This window comes from Mesoplodon bidens (genome assembly GCF_964165515.1).
Source record: "Mesoplodon bidens genome assembly, chromosome: 2".
In the NCBI taxonomy this organism is placed as follows: Eukaryota; Metazoa; Chordata; class Mammalia; order Artiodactyla; family Ziphiidae; genus Mesoplodon; species Mesoplodon bidens.
The window spans coordinates 179,853,891-179,870,402 of NC_138177.1; the positions used below are offsets into that span (position 1 = coordinate 179,853,891).

The 16,512-nt window shown below is 43.7% G+C and overlaps 1 protein-coding gene across 1 annotated transcript in view; it reads right to left on the reverse strand.

Moving 5' to 3' along the window:
- SLC25A33 (solute carrier family 25 member 33) overlaps positions 1 to 15,625 on the reverse strand; it is a 30,580-nt gene extending 14,955 nt beyond the window's left edge. The window contains exons 1-2 of the mRNA XM_081226747.1: positions 15,325 to 15,625; positions 6,032 to 6,211 (exon numbers count right to left, since the gene is read on the reverse strand). Of these exons, the coding sequence (XP_081082873.1) occupies positions 6,032 to 6,211; positions 15,325 to 15,380 (236 nt within the window). The 5' untranslated portion in view covers positions 15,381 to 15,625. The remainder of the gene's footprint in view (positions 1 to 6,031; positions 6,212 to 15,324) is intronic.
- Between the last annotated feature and the right edge of the window lie 887 nt (positions 15,626 to 16,512).

Sequence of the window (16,512 nt, forward strand, 5' to 3'; positions counted from 1 at the left end):
GGATAATAAGAACCTGCTGTATTAAAAAAATAAAGAAAATTCAAAAATTCAAACAGATTCCATACCCAGTAAACACTAACTCTCCATTCCCCAACCCCAGCCCTGGCAACCACCCTTCTACTTTCTGTCTCTATGAATTTGACTGCTCTAGGGATCTCATACAAGTAGAATCCTACAGTATTTGTCCTTTTGTGACTGGCTTCTTTCACTCAGCACAGTGTCATTAAGGTTCATCTATGTTATAGCATGTGTCAGAATTTCCTTCTTTTTAAGGCTAAATTATAAATCCATTATATGGATGCCCCACATGTTCACCCATTTATCTGTGGATGGACACTTGGGCTGCTTCTGCCTTTTGGCTACTATGAACGTGAGTGTCCAAATATCTGTTCAGGTCCTGGGGCAATTAAGCCCATGCGCCACAACTACTGAGCTGGCGTGCCTCAACTACAGAGCCTGCGTGACACAAACTACAGAGTCCACATGCTCTGGAACCTGCGCGCCACAACTAGAGAAGAGAAAACCCGCAAGCCACAACTAGAGAGAAGCCCGCGCACCACAACAAACATCCGGCGTGCCACAATTAAGACCCGACACAGCCAAAAAATAAATAAAATAAACAATAAATAAATCTTTAAAAAAAAAAGGTTAAGTGAAAGGAGCTGGACACAAAAGGCCATATGCTGTACGATTTCATTTAGATGAAATATCCAGGAGACAAACCTATATAGACAGAAGGAAGATTAGTAGTTGGTTGTCTAGGGCTGGGGTCCTGGGGATGGGGAGTGACTGAAAACAGGTTAGGGGATTCTTATAGTGGGGATGAAAACGTTCTAGAATTGTTGTGATGGGTGCACAAAACTCTGAACATACTACAACAGGAGAACTGTGTGCTCTAAGTGGGCAAATTGTATTGCATGTAGATTACATCTTCATAAAGCAGTTAAACAAACAAAAAAATCTCCAGAAAGCCTCACTGAAAAAGTTCTTGAAAACAGAAGACATATTGGTAGGAACAGAGTTTTAAAACAAAATTTAACCCTTGTGCTAAATCAATCGCTTAACAATAGATAAATGATAAAACTGGAATATAGACTGTAGATTAGTTAAAAAGCAGTATATCAATATTAAATTTCCTGAATTTGAAAACTGTGGTTTTAAGAGAATATCCTTTTTGTAGGAAATAAATGCTAAAGAATTAAGGGTAAAGGGACATAATGCAATGTAACCTATTTTCAAATGGTTCAGAAAAAAAAACCCATATGTATATAGAGCAAAAACAAATAAGCAAATGTGGCAAAATGTTAAAAACAAGTGACCTGAGGTAGAGTATATAAGCAAGTTATTTGTACTGATCCTGTAACTTTTCTGTAAGTTAGAAATTATTAAAAAAAAAAGTTCTTAAAAAAAAAAAGCTATAGGTCATAGGTTATAAAAATACTGAACTCATGTTTGTAGCCCACAGAGCCACGAAACAAGGGTTGGGGTAAAGACAATTCGTGGGTTTCTGTAAACCTAACACTCCAAATGAAGGACACGGAGTTTCAGTGCATTTTCACACTGGCCAAAACCAAGCCATTTGGTCCTTAATACAGGCATCAGAGTTTAGTGTTTTCAACTTTAAATACTTTACTGTTACTCTTTCTCAAAACAGGATTGGGCTTTTAAAAAGCCAGGCTCTCTCAACCAGAACTTCTCTCAAATAACACCCTGAAGTGACCTACACCTTATAGTACAGCATGTAAAAGATTTCAAACGGTCAATACATTCAACATTTTTTAAAGTTCAGACTCCATCTTTGGTCCCCACGACTGTTCACCGTGCAGCCGGCCCAGGGGTCACCTACACACAATTAAGGGAATCTCTGGCTCCAGGGAGCTGGGAGCCGCTCATCTATAATGCAGTAGGGAACTCATGTCCTCAAATGACTCAGGCCTTTTAAGAACTGCAGAAAGGCTGTCTCCATAGTTACGCATGTTAACAGTGGGCAAAAAGTCAAATCTGTTACATAATTCAAACTGCTAACCTAGCTGGATGTTTACAAAACTTTTCTGCAACAATCAAGTTCCTACTATAAATGGTACTCCTCAGCTTGTTAGGACCCAGACTAATTTTCCCACAGTCACAGAAACTTTCATTTAGGAAAGAAATGCAGAAAGAAATTAGGGTCCTGTTTGGAGCATTTCATTCTCTTCACTATTTTAGATCATACTGTGCATACCACAGACCAATCCAGGACAAGGCTCTCATCTGAACCCATCAGTTTTTAAAAGAGAAACAACCTCACTAACATATTACTTTTCAAAGAGGTACTTCAAAAAACAAAAATAAAGTACCTGAAGTAGTTTAAAGAACAGGAGTTCTGATTAGGGAAAAAAAAAAAAAAAAAAAAAAAAGAAGTCTAAGTCATAAGACTTTTTAAGGCAGATACCTGAATAAAAGGATTATTAATTACCCCTTGGTAAATTTAATAGTGAGAGCCTAATTGTTTTAACACCTTGTCTATTTTCTTTTTAAGTAACTATATTCAAAATATAAAGGTAACTGATGCTCCATTGGAGAATATTTTTTCTCTAATAGGTTAACCTAACACGAGACACAAGCAAACACTGATTTGTACTTTGAAAAATAAACTTCCTGTACACAAATTCTGTTGTCTGTTATGTCTTTAAATGCAGTACTTCTTGGGTTTCCCTGGTGGCACAGTGGTTAAGAATTCACCTGCCAATGCAGGGGACACGGGTTTGAGCCCTGGTCCGGGAAGATCCCACATGCCGCAGAGCAATTAAGCTTGTGCACCACAACTACTGAACCTGCACTCTAGAGCCCGTGACCTACAACTACTGAGCCCGTGAGCTACAACTACTGAACCCACGTGCCAGAACTACTGAAGCCCATGTGCCTAGAGCCCGTGCTCCGCAACAAGAGAAGCCCGCACACCACAACGAAGAGTAGCCCCCGCTCGCCGCAACTGGGGAAAGCCCGCATGCGGCAACGAAGACCCAACGCAGCCAAAAATAAAAATAAATAAAATAAATAAATAAAAAGAAGTAAGAAAAAAAAAAAGATAAATGCAGTACTTCTTGGAAGAGTAAGACTAATAATAAGCAGCTTAGTTTTAAATGAATAATCATCTGATAAACCCAATGGCTTCTAAAACTGAACAGACAACCTTGATGGGCTTTGTGGCATAGAGAAAAGGCCTGGATCTCTGTCCTCGGTTTACTATTTCCTGGATAAAGAGCAGGCTCTGAAGACCATCATCACTGCCCTAGCCTGGGGGTGATAAATGGAAGAATCAGAAAGCAGTCCAATGATCCAGATGAGCCAGGAGGGTGGTGGTAAAGTGAAAAGTAGTCATCTTCCATTAAAGCATCCTAAAAGATAGGCTTCTTATGCTGGTACACCGTCTGATGTAAGTACTGGGTAACAGACTGCTTTCAGAACTTATTAACAGGAAATGACATACGTCTGCCCCGAAGAGCAAGTGTGCTTTCTCCAGATGAGAATTATGTAGTGTGATAGTCCCGTTTTTGCCTTGGCTACCAAGAAACTCAGTTATAATTCTTATGTTTCAAAAGTACAGAAAGTATGTATTATGATAGCAGCTAATATTTGTTATTTACATGGTGGGGGGAGGACTGTGTGTTAAGCTCTTTACATTCAGTATCTTACTGATGTGCCACATTCTATTTGTCCTGAATTCTTGCTGTGTGACAGGCGGCATTCTCAGTGCTTGGGGATACCTTGGTGGTCAAAACAAACCAAAGTCCCTGCCTCTGAGGTACTTCCGTTCTGGTGGGGGCAGGGAGAGAAAAGAAACAATATAAATAAGTAAACTACACTGTGTGTTGGATAGAGGTGAGTGCTGTGGATAGAAACAAAGCAGGAAGGAGGCACAGGGTGTGATGGAAGGGCTCAGTTTTCAACAGCATGGTCACTGCAAGGTCTTCCTGCAAAGGTGACAACTGAGGGCCAGCCATGCAGATAATGTCCAGTAGAAAGGCCCTGATGTGGAATGTTCCAGAGTTCCCAGTCTTTTAAAGGGACAGGAGGAGGCTGGTGTAGCCGAAAGGGTTCGGGAGGGGAAATACGAGGAGGTGAAGTCAGGGAAGTAATGGGAGAGGTGGGTGACAGGGGTGCTGAGACCGGCAGGCCCCAGAGGTAGCTTTGGCTTTTACTGGGGGGTGGGGCATGGGCCTTGGAGGCATCTGGGCAGAAGTTTCTCCACTGCTCCTGAGGATGGAGAAAGGGGCAAGGTCTCTCGCTAGACCACTTAGGAAAATGGGTTTTCTTGCGTGCGGTGTGGGCACTGTTCCTGTGTTTTAAAAGATGGAGAGGCTCTTCTTCCCCTTTGGTTTACATTTTAGTAAACAATTGTCTTAATTGGGGAAAAGCATACATGGAGAGAGATTTACTGGAGACAGAGAGAGGTACTGGGGGCGCAGAACACGCACCCTGAAACACTTGAACTAGAGAAGCAGTCCCATTTATCTATGGGCTTGGCCCCGGTGACACCCTCAACTTCCGGGCAAGAGCTTTCCAGTTACAGTAAGTAGATGAATCCACTCGTCATGCGTTGTTGGCAGGCAAGTAGGAGGAAGTTCACCTTGGATGTTAGCAGAGTTGGCAAATTACCTGTTTCACTAGGTCCAAAGCATTTTAAGTTCCTCAGAAGAAAGGTGTCATTTGAGACACTGCTAGTGACTACACTTATAAAAAGACGAACTGAGACGGGGTGTCTTCAGAGCCATGTTTCTGGAGGAAACGGGCTTGTCTCTCTCCTTACTGAGAGCAAAGTGTGCCTCTCGTCTCTGTGCTTCCGCCTTCCCTGCGCCTGCCCTTAACTTTCTGCCTTTTGTGCCTCCCCAACCCTTCTCAGTGTTCAATTAAAAAAAAAAAAAAAAGATTCTCCTCAAGTCTTGGGTACCAGCCACCTCTTTCCCTAGTTGGGTTTCTGATTCTCCCACTTGGGACCTTGCCCTCGGCAGCCGGTCCTGCTGCCCAGTTTTGCCCGAGCTTGGATGCACCCTCGTACGTGTGTTTGGCATGGGTGCCTGAGTGACTCAGAAGTCGGCTTTACAAACAAAACGTACCTAAAAATAAATTAAGTGCTTTCCAATCCATTCTACCTTATCTAAAATGTGACGGAATTCTGCCCAAAGTGCGAAGTGTCGTGGTTATTAAGCCAGAGCACTTCCATTTTACTGCATCTTTTCCTAACACTTCCCAATTAAACACGCACACTGATACCCAGCCGTGTCTCTCTTGAACCCACGCTCTCCCAATGATCAGTGCTAGAGTTCTGAGTATCAGTGTAGTCAAACTCAACTATCATTTACTGAACATCTCTTTTAAAGCACAAGGCCCCAAGATAAGACGCAGACATTGCCAAGCGCTCTTCTGAATTACTGATTTTGCCTTACACACAGAGACTGATAAGCCAAATTCGACCTAAGAATATTTAGCTACTTTGTAAACAAATGAGATATTTTAATGCAGTAAAAATAACAAATTAGGCAGATAGCCTAGGTATGAAACAAAAATTTTAAAGACCATTTTACTAAATATATACTTCAACTTTTCTATAAATGTAAAATTATTTCCTAATAAAAAGTAAAAAATTGCAACATTTTATTTCCATATTACTTCCTCTTAAAAATATTCACAACCCTCCTCTTGTGTAATTCAAAACATTTTAATTTCACTACCACCTCAGAGCTGCTCGCTAGCCCTCAGAAGATTTGGGGCAAGAGCAACACTTTGATGCACCAGTTTAAACATGGATGTTGGGTTTGCTTTGTTAGGTTTACTTTAACTGTCCTTGCACGTTGATCACGTGCACACAGGGAGCCCTCAGGCCAAGAGAGAAAGGTCAAAGTTCAAAGGTATTGGTACAGAAACCTAATTCTTAAATTTGGACAAAGCCTGTACAAACAGAACATTCCATCCGATGGGCCTGATAAACATTCTGCATTGACAGTGGGGGCGGGGGGCTGGGGGCAGGAGTTGGAACCAGGACTGAACTTACTTCAGAACCTGCAAGAGTCCAGGCGTCACTGACGTTGGTCTCACCATCCCAGCTCCGCTGATGGTTCCCAGATGAACCTGAGGATAATAGACTGTCCGAAGAGCTAATCTTGAAGACTGCAACCTTGTCTTAATGACTTCTAGTGGACAAGTGAAAATAGCACCAACCGTGCCTCCACACCTGTAAGAGAAGAAATCACAACACGATCAGGAAAGCTATACTGTTCTGTACACAGATGAAATGGGAAACTGAACTTTTCTCTGTTAAAAAAAAGAGAGAAGGTACCTATGTTCATCTCATAATTAGAGCATACCAAGAGTTTAAAAAAAAATTAGTTGAAATCCCAGCAGCTTAAAAACATAACCACTGTTAGTTAACACGTTAGTACATCCTTTAGGGCTTTTCATTAGTGGTTTTTCAATCTCACATACTTTTCTTCTTATCTAGATATTGTGAATGTCTTTCCATGTCAATATACACCTACGCCACCATTTTAATGGTTGCATACTATTCCTCTTTATCAGTGTATAATATTTTAACCTATTTCCTACCGTTAGACATTCATGTCATTTCCAATTTCACTCTCATGTTGCAATGAATATTCTAGAGAATGCATCTTTTCACAGTGAAACAAAATAGTTATTCAGGTAATGCTACTATTTTGAAAATCAGTGTTTATTACAACCCAGATTTTCATTAAAATCTGATTAATTTGGACTCCGTTGAAAACCAAACTAAAGCTTACTTTTTAATCATTAAGTCCTTGTGTTTCCCTCAGTCAGAACTAATCAATTCATCCTCTGGAATTTCATTAGATGCACTGTCTCTGTGGGTCAGCGTTCCCCAAACTACCCTTTACAATTTGTTCATATTGAAATATTACCTGAACTTAAAATTTAAATATTTTTCACCTATTTATCCTAGAATACCTACTTTCATCTTTTCTTAAACAATAATATCCACGAAACTGCACGTCTGATGGGCTGGTTCTAGGTAATAATGTCCTGTACCATCTAAAGCCACCCCCATACCACCAGCGACACAGGTTCTACTCTTTGGAAAACACTGAAGATCAGGACCTGCGTTGTATTCATCTTTGTATCCCTGGCATTAAAATGCACAGGTTCGGGACTTCTCTGGTGGTTAAGATTCCGCACTCCCGATGTAGGGGGCCTGGGTTCGATCCCTGGCCAGGGAACTAGATCCCACATGCATGCCACAACTAAGTGTTTGCGTGCCACAACTAAGAAGCCCGCGTGCCGCAACTAAAGAGCCCACCTGCCACAACGAACACCCAGTGCAACCAAATAAATAAATAAATATTTTTTAAAAAGAGCCATGTGCTTGAAAAACAGTGTAACATTTTGAACAATGGAAAACTTACAAGCTCCAGAGCAAGATAAAGAAATATCTGAAGTCAATAACCTGACTTCATGTCGCTGAAAAAAAATAAAAATAAAAAAATAAATAGAGCTTTGGGTAAATTCTTTCATCAGAAAGTCAACAAGTTCCAATATGATATGGGTCAACCACCTTTGGTTTGTCCCCAGGTCAGCAGTGCTCCTTACCTCGGCCAACTGTCATCCACACCAATGCTACCGATCAGAGGATGGCCTGCTGGACGGTGCCTGCTAACAAAGCGAATGCCCAGCGATAGCGAGCTGGGCACCTCCTGGGGATGGCAGGCCACACTCACTCCACAGCCACCGTTCTACACATTACACACCGTGCCCAGGGCAGGGGTGGGGTGGTGAAAAGGTCCCGGCCTCCTTCAGGGCAAGCTGAGGCTCTCCAGCCTCACAGCATCTCGGGGAACAACTAAAAACTGGGAAAGCACTGTCAGCTGTAAACTCAGTAGCTAAGTCCTTCCTCATCTACCAGGAAAAAAAATCTTAGATGAAAACACCCAAAGGACTTTTGTTTTTTTTCTTGGCTGCACAGCTTGGCATGCGGGATCTTAGTTCCCTGACCAGGGATCGAACCCATGACCCCTGCAGTGGGAGTGTGGAGTCTTAACCACTGGACCGCCAGGGAAGTCCCCCCAAAGGATATTTTAAATCATTAAGCTGTGTTGGATACAAATTCACGAAAATACTCTTAATTAGAAGACAAGTTCTGACATTAAACTAAATTGTCCAAAGAAGATTCTTCCTGAAATTTAAGACATTTCACAGCAGAATTTTAAAAGTTAATCTTTCAGTTCAACTGCTTTTTCTTTCTTCATGAACCACACGTGCTGGACATGCATCATTCTGAGGAGATAACATCATATGAATCAAAACACTGCCTTCTCTAGATTGGCTTTCCAAATTTTCTAGAGATATTTAGTCAAGTTGGGTCCAAAGCACTTCAGAGTACAACAAATTATATTCTTTGTAGGAAAAAAAGGTCCTGTCAATTCTCAGTTCTTCAATGCAAAGACCTTCAATATCAGCCCGGCTCCTCACCCGGTCAACTAGCTGGGATGAAGCCCCATCCACCGTGACCCTGCAGAAGGCATTAACGGAGCTTTTCAGGAATCTCCGTTTCAGAGACGGTGTAGACCTCCGCTCCGTCTGCCAGGCCTCCCCGGCAATGCTTTTCAGCTGTGCTCCACCGAATCCTGCCTCTCCTATCCTTGCAGGTGTTCAAATTCAGTCTCGTGAACACATTGAGGGGACTTGGTCTGCTCTTTCGTCTTTTTTTTCTTCCCTTCCTTTTAGGGCTCTCTGGGCACGAGGACCGAGGACCGGGAGAGAAGCACTCTTATGTAAATGGTCCAGGTCTAGCTGTGGGTCCACCTGGCCACGTGTTCCGTATACTGGTGGCCTCGGAGAATGTTATGACCAGTAGGGGCTGGTGACAGGGAAGGGGACAGTGATGGGAAAAGCCTCTCTCAACACTCCAAATGCCACAATGCTGACAACTATAACCTTTCTGCTCTGCATATACAGCCTGGGGTGCAGCGGTCAATGGCAGTCAGGCAAATTCTGCCACTTCCTTCTAAGTCTTAGAGTAGGTTCAGCTGAGGGCCCTGGTAGCCAATGCTCAGAAGGCAGGAAAAGTCACATTCGACATTGAGCTTCACGGTGACGCAGTCCTGGCATCACACAGTCAAGAAACTGACTAATTCTGATTGGATACCCATATCTTAGACCACTAAAATATGCTGAGTACTTTCCTGAATCACCATCCTGCCACGTTGCTGCTTGTTCAGCAGTTAAATTACACGTCTCAAAGCAGCCACAACAGGTAGTTGTTCTCTGAAACCTATTTGCCTAATTTTCTTAAAAAAAACCCTATAACCTGTATTTTTCTGCACCTTTTTCATCTTTTACTACTTGTTCCTTCCCCTTCCCCTCATTCTCTACCTTCTCTCATTCTTCCTGCTCAGAAATGAAGTCTTGTGTTTATTACATAAAGATGTATTTAACTGTTTACCTTTACCCACATAGGCCTTGCTTGTTTTTTCCACCTGTGGATTAGACTCCTCCCCTCCCCTTTATAGCAGAACAAAACTGGACTATTACTACTACAGTATGTACACTACATTAATCTACAATCTTTATGTGATCAGAGACAAAATTTTTAAATTATGTACACAAATTTTTACCTTTTAACTCTGAGTTTCAAGCAACAAGGAGGATTTTAAAACCTAGATGTTTTCAACAAGAAGCTGTTTTCTATACACTCACTCATTTTAGACACTAAAGCCAAGACCAAGATGCTCTTTATTATAATTGCTATCCAACTGATAGTAAACTGGTTTCCAGACTCACAGCTTATACATTAACTACAATATGGATTCTACTAACTAATAATACGGTCAGACACCCTGTGATCCCAATCTTTGGAGCTTTTGGTAATTTCCTCCTTTCATCTGCTACCTCTATTGTCACTACTTGAAAAAAAAAAAGAGTGCTTCTTTATAACATAATTTTCTGGAATGTTTTATTTGAATACCTAGCATAGGGCTTAGAAGATTTTGATTATGCAAATTCTGTATTCACTCAGTAAAAGCAAAACGCATATTTTTTGATGCAGGTAACTATCCTTTAGATGCCATTTTCTATATTCTACCTCATTTAGAAAAAAAATCTGAAACAGCACCCGAATAAAAAAACTCTGCAGGCTTCCCTGGTGGCGCAGTGGTTAAGAATCCGCCTGCCAATGTAGGGGACATGGGTTCGAGCCCTGGTCCGGGAAGATCTCACATGCCATGGAGCAACTAAGCCCATGGGCCACAACTACTGAGCCTGCGCTCTAGAGCCTGCAAGCCACAACTACTGAGCCCACGAGCCACAACTACTGAGCCCTGTGCTACAACTACTGAGCTTGCATGCCATAACCACCGAGCCCGCGTGCCTAGAGCCCGTGCTCCGCAACAAGAGAAGCCACCACAATGAGAGGCCCGCACATTGCAACGAAGCGTAGCCCCCGCTTTCTGCAACTAGAGAAAGCCTGTGTGCAGCAACGAAGAGCAAACACAGTCAAAACTAAATAAATAAAATAAATAAAATAATTTTAAAAAAACCTCTACAGTACCTGCTGAATCTGAAGAGAATCATTATCTTTCACAAACACACAAATCCAAAATAATATTACCTTATGCCAATTCAGTTTCAGCAAATCTTACTACAGAACCATGTTCATAATTCACAAATAAAGTACTGCTTTTCTTTATTTGGGACAAGTTAACAGGCCACATCAATTAGTTACTCATTAAACAAGTATCAGTGAAGTATCTCTAACATGTGGGGTGGGCACTGTACTTAGGATGGACCAGTGAAGAAAACAGACATGGGTGCTACCCTCATGAAGCTTGAATTCTAGCAGGAATCTTTCATCCAAACACAATACATTTTTTTTTTTTTGGCGGTACGCGGGCCTCTCACCGTCGTGGCCCCTCCCGCCGCGGAGCACAGGCTCCGGACGCGCAGGCTCAGCGGCCATGGCTCACGGGCCCAGACGCTCCGCGGCACGTGGGATCCTCCCAGACCAGGGCCGAACCCGCGTCCCCTGCATCGGCAGGCGGACTCCCAACCACTGCGCCACCAGGGAAGCCCCGCAATACATTTTTAAAAATGTCACATATATGAAATACACTGGATGAAATCAAAGTTAATTTATAGGCTTAATACATTTATATAAGCCTTATATAAGACAAATGGGCACACTATATCAAAACTTCTTTCATCACTGCAAATAAATCTTGCATCTTCTCTACATCGTTCCTTAGCAGATATATATATATATATATATATATATATATATATATATATATATATATATATATATACACACACACACACATATATATATATATTTTTTGGCCGCGTTGGGTCTTCGTTGCTGCCACGGGCGGCGAGCAGGGGGCTACTCTATCGCGGAGCATGGGCTCTAGAGCACAGGCTCAGTAGTTGTGGTGCACGGGTCTAGTTTCTCTGTGGCATGTGGGATCTTCCCAGACCAGGGCTTGAACCTGTGTCCCCTGCATTGACAGGAAGATTCTTAACCACTGCGCCACCACGGAAGTCCCCTTAGCAGATATATTAACATGTGCCTAACACTTCACAACTAACCATTAGCTGATACAGATTAAATCTGCAGGGACAAGGACAGTATAGGAGTACACCAGGTGACAGCTGTCCGTAATGGGGGGAAATACTGAATTATGAACATTATCTTAGGTTACATATTTTAAAAACCTTAAAGACATACCATATCCCCATTAAAATACATTTTAAAGGCTATGTAAGTACATTTAATGACAAAACCATGCCATAAAAATAAGACTTAATAATGCACATTATCGAGGCCATCCACCTCTAATCTAAGGGCAGCTTAGCACAGCTATTTCAGGTGCTGAGTACTCTCCTGAATCGCCACCCTGCCACGTTGTCGCTTGTTCAGCAGGCGAAGGACATCACTAACACTACACGCACAACCAGAATTCCCAAGTCATTTTGATAGGGAAAGTAAAGAGATTTTTCTCAACAGACAGGCCTAGACACAGAAGGGCCACTTCAGAGGATTTCAGTGTTTCTCTTAATGGTCTGGTTTAAACAGTAGAAAAGGAATGATAGGTTTACAACAAAATTTGTTTAGGTTTTTTGTTTTGACAACAATACTACCCAGATTTTGGGATAGGAGGAGAGAAAGCAAAAAACAGCAGAATCCCTAAAAATACTAAAAATCGACATCAAATGAATGAGGTTCCCTCACACAGAAGCAAACCACCCTAAGAGATGGCTTATGAAGATGCTGGTAGCTATCAAAAGCCTTAAAAATGTGTTTTGACTCAGCAATTGTACTTCTAATGGTTTATCCTAAGGAAATAATCAGACAACTACACAGGTACACATAAGGATGTCCAGTTTATAATGGCAAAAAATTAGCCATGAAAGATCAGAAAGAAATTATGTAATCAGAATAAATTAGGTAGTCCTGTCATAAATCACTATAAGAGCCTCCCTGAATTCCTGTCACTGGGCTTGGAAACTGTGTTTACCTTCTTCACTGCAACCACAGAACAGTAACATTTGATTAGGAGTACACTCAGAGAATTCACTACCATGCTGCCATCAAAACCCAACATATTTCTAAGGAGGAAGTAATGTATAAAGAATGGGAGTATGTATGTATGTAAGTATGTATGTATTTATGCATGCATGCATGCATGCATGCATGCAGTACGTGGGCCTCTCACTGTTGTGGCCTCTCCCGTTGCGGAGCACAGGCTCTGGACACGCAGGCTCAGCGGCCATGGCTCACGGGCCCAGCCACTCCGCGGCATGTGGGATCTTCCCGGACCGGGGCACGAACCCGTGTCCCCTGCATCGGCAGGCGGACTCTCAACCACTGCGCCACCAGGGAAGCCCGGGAGCCTATTTTAAAATTAACTATGAAATTACACATTTGGTGTAATTTGGTGCACATATACACACACAGACCTGATTCTAAAGTGCTTATTTCTAGGTGTTGGTTTGTGGGTGTTTCTCCTCCAGTTCTGTTCTTTCTTAAAGGGCAACACTGTATTAAAAAGATGACTATTACAGGTTAACTTAGGAGTATTTTTGCCTTGCGAAGAACACATAAAACTGCTTTAAAAATTTTTTAAGAAATTTAAAAGACAGTGAGTTATTTTGGGTGTAGTTTTTACTTTCCAGGATCTAAAATTAATTTTCAACTATTCATAAGCCTGTTATACCTGATAAAAATATTTACTCAGTATCATTAATTAGTTATAGCATTAAACTTGTTCGATGTTAGTTTCCAATGGCTATTCAAGAGTCAGGAGAAATATCACAGAGCCCCCCTTAAAAAGCAGGGGCTCTGGCTCCTTTTCAAAGAAAGTACTCAGTTCTTTGGAAAGAGGCCAGCTTAACAGTGGAAACTAGTTACTTGGAGCAAAGCAGCACAGCCTTCTACCACACAGGGGGGGACTATTGCACTGACTGATTTTAACTGCATGATACACCCATTTGATACTTAGCTCCTTTAATGATCTTCCCTAAAAGAAATGGAAGTAGTAGTATATTTTAGGCTAGTGGGAATGAGTCGAAATCCAATTAGTTACTCTGAAAGCATCCTTTTCGAAGATTTATTTTCTTTCTTGCATATCTGCAAGGAATCCCGAACTGCTAATGAAGGAAAGGAAACCAGGCACCCCTCTAATAAACTCCAAGTTTTAATCAGTCCAGAGCTGTGTGGCTACTGCAGTTTTCCTCCATCACAAGTAAGAGGCTGGTGCTCCAGGAGGAGAATCAGCAGCCAGAGGGCACTGTGAAGGGCGTGTAGGAAGATTCATGTCGACAGGGGAATCAATTACCAAGCAAGCCTCACAGAGGCTGCTCCAGAGCAAGTAACTCTCCCAGTTCGGAATACAAGAATTTTTTAAAAGACCACCTCACTTAAAAACTGTAAATCAAAATCACTGAGTATAAAATCATTAAAAAAATGATTAGCTATCCTTCTTAGCTTGAGAAATGACTTAAGTAACATGGTCAACTTGTTTAAAATTCCCCACAAGGACAAATTAATGTACTGTCTTAATTTAGGAATCCCTCCCCAAACCTTGTGTTACTCTCAAAGTATATATCAAGGGGGAGATGAAGCAAAAGGAGGGGGATTGATAGGGAAGAGCTGAATGAGAAATCGTTCCTGTGTATGAAGAACAACCAATTTTCTGACCGGGAAACAACGTAACTGGGTAATCCACTACGATAAGAAGTACAGAGCGCTCAGACACACTTTCATCATGGTCATTTTTGCAAATAAATTCTCAACCATTACTTGTTTGTAATAAGGAACATATCTGGGGAGTAACTAAAACACTAAGCTGCAACTAAAATACACAAATCAAGATAATAATCCAGGATAAAGTCTACGTTACGCAGAATGTCCTACACTTAAAAATGGCTGTGCCAGGCCTGTGAGGTCCTCAAATAAGACTCCAGACATCTAGAAGACTCCAAAAGGACCCAAAGGCTGTATTAAAAGAAAACAAATTACTAATACAAAACATTTTTACTTTTATTTTCTGAAAAAAAACCAAAAACACCAGCTCCCTTCCTAACCCCCTACCACCCCACCTCCCTAAAAATACGTTGCCTCCACTGAAAAAATACAAGGTGCCATGACGATTAAACTAATGATACTTTCAAAACAGGGCACATCTTAGATTTAATGTTGTTTCTGACGTTGGACGCTTCAACCAGCAGGTGAGAAGCATTTCAGCACACCTTCCCGACTTCACTTAGTCCCGAAGTCCCCCATCAGCTCTCCCACAGGTTGTTGTCCGCTGCATCACGGTTCACTAGCACTTTCCAGGCCCCTGCTGATGCCCAATACGGGCAGCCCTCTCGACCATGTGAACTCGCCCCTGCGCTACCCTGAGGGACTCCCGGGCCAAACTGAGCATCCCCAAGACCGCCCAGAGCCTTCGGGAAAAGGCCCAGGAGGAGAATCCAGGCAGAGGGTCGTTAAGTGCAGCGTGGCCAGGCAGGACCGCCCCCGAGTGACACTCGTCAGACCAGCCACTAACTGTTTAAAAGGAGAAAAAGCTGGAGGTGCCGTGGGGATGGGGATGGGGGTGGGCGTGGGCGTGGGCGCGGCGCACGCGGCGTAAAATCACCCTCCGGGGATGCGACCAGGAGGTGGGACAGGCCTTGCTCCCCCCGGGGCTCCCCACCACCCCCACGCCGGGACTTCCTCTTTCGGGAGGCGGAGCTTCAGCCTCGGGAGGGCCGGTAACCGGCCCCGGCGCACCGAGGACGCGGGGCGGGGGCGCGGAGTCGGGCCGGGACACTCACCCGCCGGCGAAGAGGTGAAGCAACGTGTTCTCCTTCTGCTGACTGCCCGTCGCCATGGCCGCGCCGGCTCCTCGGCCCGCAGCCGCCGGGTGCCGCGGGCTCGAGGCGGCTTGACGGATGCACGAGGTGGCCGCTCCGCTCTCCCGGTAGTTCTCAGGCGGCCGCCGGCACCGCCTCCATGCGCGCGCGCCCCCACGACTGGCTCCCTCGGCCCGCGCCCTCTGCCGCGTGGCCACAGACGCCTCACCTGCTTCTGCGGCGCGAGCCCGGCAACCAGCGGGAGCCCAGCAGCCAGCGGGAGCCCGGCGCGCGGCTGTCACGTGCGGGGGCCGGGCCGTGACGTCACTCGGCGGCGCGGGCCCGGGGCGGTGCGCGGCGGGGGTGTGGACCCGGATTCCGCACACCCATTGGCTGGCGGGAGGACATGGGCGGGGCGACTGCCTGAGCCAATGCGCGTGAAGCGAGAACCGGCCAAGGCTGCCTGGTCCCTGATGAGGGAGGTACAGAAATGGGGTCTTCGTTGAGCGTACTGAGACGCTGCGCCTGGCCTTTTTTTCCTTTTTTTAGTCAAGTTTACTTTGGGATACGCTGTGTAAAACAGTATATAAATTACATATGACATCTCACAGCTCTGTAATCATCACCCAGTTTAGGGGAAAAACAAGATCCAAATAGCCTTAACCCCCAGTGTACCCGTGGTATCATTTTGTGTATCTTTGATTTTTCTAGAAATAGCATTTTATGCTGAGATACGGTTTTTGGCCTCTTTTCTGATCATCTCCAGCCCAGATTTCTGAGCATCTCTATCCGAGCTGCTTTTCTCTGCTTGTATGTCCTTGGGTCACCGTCAAACTCAGCCTGGCAACTTCTTAACTCCAAGTCTGGACACACAGGCCTTCCTTGGCCCCCCTTGCAGCACACTCAACCACATGACTCTGCTTAATTTCCTCACATAGGCTTCTGCAGTTACTTTGTTGTTTTATTTGTGTAAACTGTCCTTCCGCCCCTGGAGCGTAAGCTTCAGGAGTGCAGGGACTTTGTTTCTTTTGTTCACGGTTTTTCCTGACAAGGTATCTGCCACTAGCAATGCCCAAGAAACGAATGAATAAATGTCCTGAACAGAACTCGTGACTTAATTCTTCCCCTCCCCTAAACCTGTCTGCTTCTTGTATTTCCTGTCCTGGAAGA